A 13034-nucleotide genomic window follows, 5' to 3' on the forward strand; every position below is an offset into this window, starting at 1 on the left:
ATCTGGTTTCTGTTGTCATCTGTGCCACAAACTTTCTGCACAAGATACTAAATCTCTTTATGTTAGCATCTTTAAAATGACGACAGTGCTACTCACATAAGATTGGATGACTATTAAGTACTCGTGGCTCAGTTAAAGGGGCACGAAAAGTGCCTCAATAAATGAGGGTCTGAAAATACGCTTGCTTCTGCCAATATATTTGTTTTTTTCTTGGCTTCTATTTTATAGGTAGTATGGTCACATCAATGGAGGGTCTTGGTTCTGACAACGTGTTCAGCTTGCATGATGATAACCACTACCGGATAAGCAGGAGCCTGTTAAAGCCAGCAGAAGGAAGCACAGTACCTCTTACAAGGGTGAAGTGTTTGGTCTCCATGACAACTCCACATGATATCAGACTTCATGGATCATCAGTTACTCCAGCATTTATTGAATTTGACACATCTCTTGAAGGATTTGGGTAAGGTCTTGCCATGCTTTCAAATTGCATATTGCAAAGAACAATATCTTATTCCTTTTTTCTTTCAAAAGTATGTGTGCAATTTTTAATGAGCAAGTTAAAAACTGAAGCAAATGATGTACAGAAAAAACTGCATGCTAAATGATAGAGTTCAACTAATGAATTTGAAATGCTTGTTCTTATCTGTGGAATTGGGGAACGCATTGATAATACCACTTACTTGTATGATTTTTGTTACATTTGCATGATGGGATATTTTCAAATAAAGAAGAAACACAAACCTATACTAGCACAAAGAGCCCAGCTCCTGGGATTTAAATGAAGCATAGGTCCCTAAATTATCCTAAACTACCTTGAATCCCCCTATAGGCAAAGCAGAAGTAGAACTAAAATTGTTTTGAATCAGCAACTTTTTAAAAGGAAATTTTAGTAAGTGCAAATCATTGTAGAACAACTTGATCACAGTAATGAGAGGTATGAGAGGTGTAAAAAACTTAACTCTCTCGAGTTACTTAATCTCCTTGATAACATTTTCCCGTATGACGAGTGGGACTGTTTGTGAGGATCAGAGAGTGTTCATGTAAGTGCTTGGAAGATTAAGATGTCATAATATAATTAGCAATTTTCTAATAAAAACCTTTTTCCTGGATTACTTTTTAAAAGATAAAAGAAGGTTTTTTTTCATAGTTGTCCTATAGTGATGAGCCAGACCCATACTCAAGCACTGTAAATTAATTCAACTAATTTGTAAAGAACATATCCCATCATCATTTGTGGTAGACTCCTCTGGGCTGGCAATGAGATCTGTGTCAGCTAACTCACCCTCAAAAACACTGCCGGGTAATCTCAAACCCTATATCTTTGAATGAAACCTTGAATGGTGGGTAATTATTAAAAAAATACGTCTCAAATTTCTCAGGCAGAATTCTATTTTGACAAGTGCTTGACAAAAAGGTTACTAGTTACGTGGTTTGACCACTCTAAAAAGGACTACAGGCTTTCACATGAGCAGTAGCTCCATTACCTTTTAGTCACAAATGTTACCAAAGAAAGAGAAATTTCTTATTTCAGGGATAATATTTGAACTCTGAAAGCCAGAGGGAAGCTCTGATTTGTGTATGGGTTCAGTCCCTCCTTCCAGCTTTAATAGTTTGTGTCATTTACTATAATCAGGTCTCCATCCTTAAATAGGTCTAGAGGACAGAATGTCCCAACTATCAACTGCCTGGTTCCACATTGAGAGTACTATTGAGGATATTCTGAACTTTGACTATTCCACTTCCCTTTATACATCACTGTGACCTTCCAAGGGACGTGTAATGTAACAATCCAGAATTCAGTCTTGCAGTTTCTAGTACTAGCAAGAGCCTTTACCTCAAGATGTATGTTGGCCATTGCCCTACTCTATTTATTAATAAGAAAAGCAATCGAGGTTTCCTGGTCTCATAAGATCTTAAGAGGCTACAGTAGTTGCAAGAACAGAACAACATTCAGGAAGGTGGTTATATTAAATCTAATAAGAATTCAGGGCAACACCCTAATCTTTCTGATTTGTTAGTTAACATAAGGCTGGTGTAATTTTTGTTTGGGGCTAAAGGCTGCAGTGAGTTATGACAAGCTGCATTATCTTCCTGGGGCCATGGGACAGAGGCCCTAATGCTTCATGTGCAAGTGTCAGTTGCCTCTGATACTAACAATAATGTAAGCAAGTACTTTTGTGTATGGTGTGGGCGTGTCACAGCAGTTTTCTGCAGGTTAGTTTCTATTTATTTATAAAATAGAGAATGGAAAATTGCATTAATATTTGCTAGAGATCTTTTATTTGTTTTAACAGCTGTCTATTCTTGCCAAGCTTGGCTCCCCACAATGCACCTACAAATAATGCTGTCACAACGGGTCTTGTTGATGGTGCTGTTGTCAGTGGAATTGGGTCTGGTAAGTAAAAATAACTGTTTATAATATTACATATTAATGACTCTGTACTATTTAGGACTGCAGCATTGCTCTGTTAAAATACTATTGCATTGTGGCTTTGTGCCCCTCTCAAATAGTAGAGTTCTTCTTATAATTTATTTATATACTTCTCTGTTGCTTTCCACTGCATCAGAGAAGCAAAATATAAAAAGTAGAAATGTTTTACAGTGAAAGATTTTTTTTCAGCTGAAGTTTGAACTGTAAAAGGCATATATGTGATGCAGATACACTGGTGCGTGCGTGCATGCAAGAGCACAATATAGTCAACTTCATTCCTTCAGAAGACATGTGGAAAGTGAAAATTAAGTGTACAGTATTCAGCAGCTACAGCTTAGGACTGTAATTTAGATCACACACAAAAGCCTAATTGTTTTACACAGCAGTCACATAATAATCAGATTGCATAGTCACAATACTGTTGTTTGTGTGGGATCCGAGGTTCACTCCATGCATAGACTGGATGGTACTAAAATGAAACAGGTGTTAAAATGTGCATTATTTTGATCTCCCTTCAAGGAGTAAACTTCTGTCACATGTGAGCCCTGGTCCAGACTCCTAATGACTTCAGTGGCAGTTAGCGCAGGCCTTCATTGTGCACGATTCTGATGGTACACTTACAGTTCAATTCTACTTTGCTGCATCGTTTCAATTAGGTTAATTCATTGACTTCATTTCACTAGATTGACTACAATGTCTGCTATTTTAATTACAAACAGAATTAGCCCAGAACAGGAAACAGACCCGTAGGACTTCTAGCTTTAGTCATTAGGAACCCCTACCATTCACCAATAGAATATTATTCATCCCAAATGGATCAAGAATCCTGTGGAGGTAGCTGTGATAGAGTTAAGAATGTGCATCTATAATATAGAACTGTTCAGCACACACAAATTCTTCTGAATTATATGATTAAAGGACTTGCTTTAGAAAATTGCCTCATTCAATGTGAACTGTAAGAGATCAAATGAAATGAGATAAAGCTCTTGCAGATAGGCCCTTTAAGGCATGAGTCACCAAATTCGAGACATTCAAGCACACTATAGCCTTTTCTTTTTAGAATGTTGGTTTTATACAGCAGTCCCATAATTAAATATTTCCCATATGTACATGAACTGTGATTTTTAAAAAAAAATAATTATAGCCCTGTCAAATTAAAACAAAATTCACTGTGACATTGAAAGGAGCCTAAGGACTAGAACCCTGCCAAATTGTAATTATCTTTTCTGAAAAGCTGACTCTGGGTGTTGGGTTGAAAAGATTTTTTTTTTTTTTATGGAAAAGTGGACTCTTCGTTTTCTCTATTTTTAAAAAAAAAGCTGTATTGTCTTTAAAATTGCATATACATATTGCTCTCAGCAAGTGAGCAGACTTTGTAAAATTTCAGCCAAGAAAGTGAAAAGAACTTCAGAATGGAAATGCTTGTGCAATCTTAACTATTGCTACTAAAACTCTAATACTTTTATTTGTTTTAGGGGAAAGGTTTTTTCCTCCACCATCTGGTTTAAGCTATTCAACTTGGTTTTGCATTGAGCATTTTAGTACACCTCCTAATAACCATCCAGTCAGACTGCTTACTGTGGTGCGACGAGCAAATTCTTCAGAGCAACACTATGTATGCCTTGCCGTTATCCTCTCAGCAAAAGACCGATCACTAATTGTTTCAACTAAAGAAGAACTGCTTCAAAACTATGGTAAGAGGTGTGCTGTATTCTGGATATTTTTGACAATATTAGGGCAGTATGAATATATCATCAAGTTAATTTGTTGTCTAGCTGTTGCAGTTAATTTGATTTTCATGAAAATGCTTAGGCTATGAACGACTTGCAACAATTGAAATAAAGAGCACTCTTTTGGGTATCTGTGAATTTTTAAGGCTATCTTTGAAAAGTTGGTATGTGCGTGTAGTTAAAAGAACCCTTAGTACAGTAAGTTCTCGGAGTACATGAACACATAGTACACGACCGCGCTCTTACGTGTCCGACCCCTATTCCTGTTGTAAACTGTGTACCATGATTTCCAGTTCTGCTTAAGTCGTTCTCCTTGCCCTGGGTCAACCTCCCTCAGCTCCACATGGCCCCAGAGCAGCTCCCCCGGCCCAGCTCCACTCACCACCTGCACGCCCATGCCTGGCTCTGGCTTACCACCACTCTCACATGGCTCCAGCTCACGCCCCAGCCTGGTTTAAACTCTCCCCCCCCCTCCGCCGCCCCACGCAGCTCCAGTACAACTCACCTGCTGGCACACAAGCTGCCCACTTCCCTCCCCCCACAGCTCCAGTGCAACCCCCTTTGCTCACAAGCTGCCCGCTCGTCCCCCTGTTCTGCGTGGCTCCAGTGCAACGCCCCCTGCTGGCTCACAAGCTGCCTGCTTGCCTCTCTCCCCCTGCGGCTCTGGTGCAACCCCCCCCAGCTCGCAAGCCACTCACTCCCCCGCCCCCCGACACACACCCTGCATGGCTCTGGTGTAAATGCCCCTGGCTCACAAGCTGCTCACTCGCCTCTCCCTCCTGCCCCATGCAGGTCCACTCCAACCCCCCTGCTGGCTCAAAAGCCGCCCGTCTTTCACCCCACCCCCGCGGCTCTAGTGCAAAATTCCTCGGCTCATAAGCAACCCTGCCAGCCAGCCAGCCACCCCTGCCCCACACGGTTCCGGTGCAACCCCCTGTCAGCTTACCACCCATGCACGACTCTGGTTCCGGTTCAACTCCCCGCTCCCCTGCAGCTGTTAGCTGGTGGCTGGGTAATGTGCGGTGAGGTACTCCCCTCGGTCCTAAGCAACCCAGTTTTTTACTGTTAGAGCAGGCAGCTCCTAGCACTTTCACCCACAGCCAGACTGTAGTAACCAAACGGTTAAAGTTCTTTTTGTTGTGCCGGCTGTGTTGCAGTGACAAAAGGGTTAACAGGGTCAGGCTCAGAGCTTAACTATTTACAAGTTTATTTAAGCTACAGTTATAAGCGTGCGGTTACAAAAGGCTATTGTCTACTTCTTATACGCTAGCAAAGTACAGTTGTTAACAAGTTACGTTACAATCCAATACAAAGATATCTGTTACCATCTAACACAATGATATCGTGACACAACGACATCTAGTTACAGAGCTCTAATTCTTTAGCTGTGCACAAAAAAGTCAGAGACCTAGCATGGGTGTATCTTACCCTCTCTGCGTCTCTCGATACCAGCGTAGCCAAGCCGGATCGGTCACTCAATTCCACGGAAAGACGAATACGAGGTTGGGCGTCCCCAGTTGTGGACCTCGGGAGGCAATCACCTGACCCGACCAGCAGGTAGTTGGTGGAATGCACTCAAAGTTAGAGTTCTGCTGGACCCATCTTTTATACCCCTCTGGGTTACGTATTCTCTTTCTTATCTATGGTGCCAGATCATACTGGTCTGTCTTTGTGATGCCAGTTTGTTACAAGGGCATTTCTTACTTAATTTGCACTTGTAAGACAGGAGATAAGCAATTTGAGAGTACAGGACATTCTTTTTGTGTGGGCGGGGCACTTCCCCTTCTGGGATGGTTGTGTGTGTGTGCATCATATCCATCAATGCCAGCTGGGGTGATTTCTTGAGGGGGTCCCCCCCCCATGTTGATAGTTTGGCCTGTTAGCCTTCTATCTGTACTTTTCTGCTTCTTAGGGTCATGATAAGCTAGCACATCTGGGCCTCAATGAGGGCATCAAAGACTGCACTGTCAGTAGCCATTTCCGTGCCCTGTGTGCTCCTCAGTGGGGGGGGGGGGGGCAGCGAGCAGGCTGGCTTGTAAGGGGGAGACTTTGTCTGGCTACAGCAGCCCAGCTCACTACCCACACTCAACTCCACCCTCACCCCCCCTGCAGCCTTAACCCTCCCCAGCTGCCACCCACAGCCCAGGACTTGCCTTGTTGCTGCTTCCCTGGCTGCAGATCATGTGTTCTGTCCAGGAAAAAGCCAGACCCCCACTTACGCGAAATCTGGGTTACGTGAGCAGAACCCTCATGTACTCTGAGACCTTACTGTACTACAGATTTCAGGGAAGAGACCTTTATCATTTTTCATTGTCTTTTTTTCCTCCTAAATTAACTAGCATGTTCACATCAGACTTCATGCTGTGGGTCAGAAATGCAAACCTTACCTTTACACTAAGAAGCTAATAAGAAATACAGAGATTACATATTCCCAAAGGGAATGGCCATGTCAGTCTGTAGTTTTACAATTAACAGTAAGCCCTGTAGCAACTTAGAGACTAACAAATTTATTATCTCATGAACTTTCATGGGTAAGACCCACTTCCTCAGATGATGATGATGATGTATCATCTGAAGAAGTGGGTCTTACCCATGAAAGCTCATCCTCATCCTCTGCATCCTCAACCTGTATGTCCCAGAACAGGCATGTAAGAAATTCAGGCCTCAAACTCCATCTGCTCAACCTTCCCAGCCTGGCCAGTATGCAAGGCAGAGCAAGTATAAGGAGTTTAGGAGGAAACAACCCAAGCCTCGCTCTTCCACACAACCCAGTTCCTTTCTCCTCAAGTTCATCTCCAAGCACTCCTTTTGGAAGGTATGATCAAGGGTGATGTACCTGTCAGATTGCTGGATCCTTCTCCCATGACTGTTTCCCTCATCACCTTCACCGTTTCTTCCTCGCCTGGTGCTCTGTGGACCCCTGTGTCCTCAGCATGGTGCTGCAGGACTATACGTGTCAATTCTCTTCTGTCCTCCCCACCTTTTGAGGAGATTTTCTCACAAGATGCTCCTTCTGCAGGAAGTTGAGGGATTACTCAGTCTGGGGGCAGTGGAGGAGGTTTGTGCACTGCTGCCAGAACCAAGGAGTTCTATCCATGCTGCTTTGATCTCCAGGGCTAAAGGTGGGTTGCAGCCCATTCTGGACCTACACAGGCTAACTCAGTAGCTGGTGAGGCTCAAGATCTGTTATGGTGTCCCTGGCCTCTGTAGAGCAGAGTCTAATACAAATTCAAGGGTTGCCACACTTGCGGTTGTCATCCTTGCATATTTGACACAGGCTTCCCCCAACCCTCTCTGCTTTACCAGAGCCAGGCACCCCCAGCCCACACCCCCTTCCTGCTCTAAGTGAATATGCTGGCGACTCACTGGAACCTCTGCTGAAGCTGGGGCTGCAGGAGCAGCACTGGGGCAAGGGCTGCAGAGTCCGCTGCTGCTGCCACCATGTGCTTGTCCTGCCAAGTGGTGGGGTGCTCGCACTGAACAGGGGGAGCGCACGCCACAAGTGTGGTTTGCCTTATTTGTCATACCACACTGTCCCATTCGCCACATGTAGCGAGTGGTCAACATACTAGACACCACAGCTCTGTCTTTCCCTCCCTGGCTCCAGGAGACGGGTACGCTGCCCTTGCTGTCAAGGACGCTTTGTAGAGAGGATGTTTTTAGAAAGTTGAGCCTGTCACACTTCATAGGATTCCTCTTTTTTTATACTAGTGTCACATTGTTAAGTAACTCCTGTTACAAATATCAGAAGTTGAAGAAATGAAAATGAAAAACATTAATAGCCATAGCATAGTGGGTTCTAAAATTCTTCCATCACACAAATATTGCTATGTGTTGGTGAGGCTGCGGACTGTTCTTCTTGGGAAAGAATTATATTTTGGTGAGTTTGATTAATTTGTTTTGCCTGAATGTAAGCAAAACTTGAACATTTCATAGTAACAGAGAGGAAGCCATGCTAGTCTATACACTATCAAAACAAAAAGCAGTCAAGTAGCACTTTAAAGACTAGCAAAATGGAAATAAACCATTTTGCTAGTCTTTAAAGTGCTACTTGACTGCTTTTTGTTTTGAACATTTCAGTGTTCAAGTGGTAAATCTCTAATCCTTCTAAGGGGTAATGGATTTGAAAAGACATTGTCTGAAAAGAGCTGAAGCCTTCTGAGTAGTTGTAAAGTATGGAGGAAGTAAGTATCTAAAACTGATATAATAAGCTTTCCAGAGGTCCCAGTTTTGAAAGTTATGGTCTGTTGTTGGAAGAAACTGTTTACATGAGGATTCTTTTTGTAATAGAGAATTTTACCCCCAAAGAGTTTGACTTATAAGAACCAAGTCTGAAAAAGATTTATAGGTTAGTTTGGCTTCACCTAGTGTTGTCTTGCTTTTTCTTGAATTCTATAAGGAAATTCAGGTGTTCCCCAGATGCTCTTATTAAGGGGAGAAGTGAGTAAGAACCTTAGCCTGAACAGAAAAAGATGAAAGCAAGTCTGAGAGAACTTAATTTCTATTAAGTTGTTCCCTGGTAATCTTCAAGAGTTGTGTTTTTCACTATCTAGCTCTAATATAGTGCTGGTATCAGCGAGTCCATAAGAAGCTAGTGTAATTGTCTTGGGAATTGTTCATGCTTTTCAAAATTGAATTAAAAATGCTTGTTACCCAAGTGAGTGATGGTTCAATTAAAGCACATTCAGTGTTTTGAGAATATCAGCAGTTGTTTTTAATAGTTAAGAACTAAGGGAGAATACAATATAGTGTTGGTCCTGCTAAAACATTAAATTGCAGTGTTAATTTTGGCAAATTACTTTAAACTCTCTGGCTCCCTAGTTACAAACGGGAGCTAAAAGGTTTCATTTGTGTTACATAGTCATTTTGAAGATTGATTACTTAATATTTTTATGGAATTTTAAAAGTCACTAATGTTTTTAAATATAATTGATAGAGCAACCTTGTTTTCATATATATTTGGTAAAGTTGCTTTTAAAGAAATCTCAGATTTTCAGACAACTTCCAGACGGAGTCAAAAACTATTCAAAACTTGGCAAAAATTCCTGAACTTTCCCAGCAGTCTTAATGTTCTGAGTTAAGTTATTTACTTGCTTAATGTCAAAATTGAGAGTTTTTTTAAATTTGGCAGCTCCTTTTTCTTCTGTATGGTATTTAAAAAGGGCGAGAAAAGAACCCTCCCCAAAATACTGACATCTCAGATCCCTATGGTCTAACGAAAACTCTACATCTGTGTGTAGCCTTTATATGAACTTGGTCACTCGTTAATCTATCTCTTTTATAAAGTTTTTAATGACGATCCTTCCTAATAATTATCCATGCAATTATTTACAGTGGGATTTTGAGAACTGTTGTACTACATCTCTGCCCACTGAATGCAGTAGTAAACCTCCTGTTGAAATCAGTGGGACTTTAGTTGAGACAAGAATTTTTGAAAACTCCGACTTTACTACTCATGTGGAAAGTACTAAAGTCTTGATAGTACATCATCTTGTGTCATTTATGTACTTCCACAATTAAAGTGAAGAAAAATATTTCCACAGCAAGGTAGAGATTCAAGTTGTTATTTCAAAGCAGGTGGGAACAATAAAGGAAATTGGGTAAAAAAAATTAATTGCAGAACATAGGATTTTCTTGGATAAAAAAAATAAAGAAACCTGAGCACGAAAACTGTTAAAAACTAATAATATATACCAGGTAGTGTGTGTTTGTTTTTTTGTTTTGGGGGGTTTTATTGGCAACGCTGTAAGGGAACTAATACTATCAGACTCTTAAGATCCACACTCAATAAAGTAAACTTGAGAAATTCTGTGTTCACACTTTATTTGAAAATGCCGCAGTATTTGATTTATTCAGATGTAACTTACTGGGGTTTTGGTTGTCTTGAAATGTGTTTGGTTCTAAAATGTCAATCTTTATTTATTCATGGTGTTTTTAATGTAAACCCTAAATAAGTCAACAGAGTAGGCTACTATAATAGCCACTAATTCCCATTAATATTCTTTACCTTTTAGTTGATGACTTCAGTGAAGAATCATCCTTCTATGAGATTCTTCCTTGTTGTGCTCGTTTTCGCTGTGGTGACCTCCTAGTGGAAGGCCAGTGGCATCATCTCGTTCTGGTGATGAGTAAAGGCATGCTGAAAAATAGCACAGCTGCACTGTACATTGATGGGCTACTTGTTAGTACTGTGAAGGTAGAGTAAAAACTTTACATTTCAACATTTGTTGCACTGGGCTTGATATATTGTCTTTCACATCATACTGATGATGAATTTAACATGTACCTCTGGTGATGGAGCATCATTGCTTCCAAATAGAGAAGACTTTCTGAGTTCCCTGCATATGCCATCTGTAACAAATGAAACTGGGAGTTCTGTGAACATCTTTGTATGCAAACTTGATTTCGTCCAGCTGCTACTGAAAGGAAGGGGTAAAAAATAAAATCCACTGTATACTTTGTAACAACAATGTGGTTGGGGAGTTGTTCGTTTTTGATGGGATTTGAATCCTACACGTACCATACTTCAGCTTATCTTAAAACTACTGAACTAGCTTCATTAGATAGCAGAAGGTGACAGAGGAGTGGATCATTGAGGCTGTGTGCTGGGTTTGAAGTTTTCATTGTGGAGAGCTTGGCCCACTCGTTTGCCTTTCCCTGTGGAAGATTTTTCATATGTGGTGTCTTCAGTGGTAGAAATGGCCCAGTAGGGCCACATGTTGGGTTCCGGGTTTGGTGAAGTTGGGAGGAGGGTGGTCTGGCTTTCCTTCCATTTACGGAAAGTATTGGGCTATCTAAACTGAAGGATTGAAATAAGCTCTCGCAGTTTTATTGAGGTATGAAGAGTATTTAATTGGACAGGACAGGAATTTGATACCGAAGTGTATGATCTATGAGGCCTGAGGCAGGGTACCAAATACCAGTGAAGGTCTGATTGTGCAGTGTGTACTAAAAGTTCTTCACCTTGTAGTGAAGTCATGGGGAATGGCTGGAATTCATCCCTTCAGGATTGGTTCATAGGGGAACTGGGTCTGTGTTGAGGAAAAGATGTAATTCCTTCTAATACACCTAAAATATAACAAGAGAAACAATGTTTGAGCTATAAACATATGTATGGCACTCTGTATTATTCCTGCAAAATGAGGTATAGCATGCTGAATCTCAGTATTTCATACAAAATACTATCCTTTCCTAAATCTGATGATTAGTCTGTCCTAGTGTAAGTGTAGCCTACATGTCCGATTTAGGATTATTTCCAGCTGTATGAATCCAGTTCATTTGTGTAAAATTAAAGATGGAAGGTTTGGTTTTGTTTTTGAAAGTGGGACCTTAGTTGTACAGCATTAGAACAAACTGTTTTGTTTGGATTTGTCTGTAAAGCGAGAAATCAACATTTCAACCTTTTTAAGCCTTCCGGATTGGATGTATATGAATGCTAGAATGGTGTGAAGCAAAATACTTCTGATATGTAATTTGAAAGAAGCAGAAATAGAAAAATATCTCTCTAACATTTTATTGAAAAGAGCAAATATTCAAAAAGGCTTCGGAAACACTGTGAAAAGGCAGTCTTCCAAAAATATTTTTCTCTCTCCAAGCCTCATAGGACTTCCAGGGTATAATGTAGATGTAAGTTTGTGCTCTACAGGATCTGTTTATCTTCTAAGCTGTTCTGTTTTCCTTAAATGTAGCTGCCTGAGTTTTGCATGACATTACAATGATGAATTTGAACAGGAAATTGGTTGATGGCATCAGTCCTTACTTTAACAATTTTATGTAAGGACTTCAGGTCTGAACAGCAAATTGTAACATTAAATTTCACTTAGTGTATAAGTTTGCAGGCCATTGGTTCAGACTTTGTCCCATATGTTTTTTTAAAAAAATGCTTTGCACTGTATATTGGGAAGTTCCTGTTTACCTGTCACTTACTGTACATAAGGCAGTTCCTTGTTCCTTGGATCAGAAAGGCAAGCTTTCTTCTGTTTCCCATCTGTGAAATTAAAATAAATATGCCTATTTATGCATCAGCGTGGTCAGTGGTGTGAACTACCCTAGCTATCCTCTTTAATTGTTATAGAATAAGCAGAGGGAGTCACTGGAGTATAAAATAATTTTATGGCTATCTCAGAAATATTGATTGTATCTGTAATTTTGTGTTAATTTGTGTAATTTTATGTGAGTAATTTCTGTATCAGTTAACTTCAAAATAAGCCAGCTGTTTGGAGTTTTGTGTTCTTAAAAACTCTTTAACAGTGAGTCTGGTTTTGGAAGATAGCACAGGCATAGGTATGCGACTGGAGGATGTGGGGCTGCTGCGGCACCTCCAGGTTTTTGCGGGGCCCTGCTCCCCCACAGCCCCATCTTGAGGTTCCACTCCCACCTTCAGCCAACCCCATGCCCATGGTTCCACTCCAGCCAGGGCTCTGTGCCTACTCCTAGCTGTGCCCCCACTCTGGGTCCCAGCTCTTGGAGCGGTGGTGTTGCATAAAGAGGAGTAAGAAGGGGTGAGTTACAAGGGAGGCTTTGACGTTTTGCTGGCTTTCAGCAGCCCGACTATAAAAGTGTTCCAGAGCCACTGAGGATGGCTGTGTCATGAAATCGGTTATCCTGTGCAAGATACTTAGCTTCTGTGTTTCACTATCCCTTTAGCAGAAGAGGTACAGTCATTTCATGAGAAGTGTTGCCAGGGATTAATTAGTTAATGTTGTATATGGAGTCTATTGGCACCTTAAAAACTAATACTTTGTTGTCTTTAAGGTACCAATGGACTTCTTGTTGTTTTTGCTGAAACAGACTAACATGCCTACTTTGAACACACAAAACACTTCTGAAATTTGCAAGTTACTTTTTTTTGTTTTAGTGATAGATTTATACTT

General features: G+C 40.9%; 1 protein-coding gene across 3 annotated transcripts in view; it reads left to right on the forward strand.

Annotated features, from left to right (window-relative positions):
• The window catches only part of WDFY3 (WD repeat and FYVE domain containing 3), a 284323-nt gene that overhangs the window by 151573 nt on the left and 119716 nt on the right, over positions 1–13034 (forward strand). For all 3 annotated transcript variants that reach the window (XM_074993680.1, XM_074993682.1, XM_074993681.1), the window contains 4 exons: positions 229–460; positions 2295–2395; positions 3907–4125; positions 10176–10357. In XM_074993680.1, the coding sequence (XP_074849781.1) occupies positions 229–460; positions 2295–2395; positions 3907–4125; positions 10176–10357 (734 nt within the window). The remainder of the gene's footprint in view (positions 1–228; positions 461–2294; positions 2396–3906; positions 4126–10175; positions 10358–13034) is intronic.

Source organism: Carettochelys insculpta, chromosome 4 (assembly GCF_033958435.1).
Source record: "Carettochelys insculpta isolate YL-2023 chromosome 4, ASM3395843v1, whole genome shotgun sequence".
Classification (NCBI taxonomy): Eukaryota; Metazoa; Chordata; order Testudines; family Carettochelyidae; genus Carettochelys; species Carettochelys insculpta.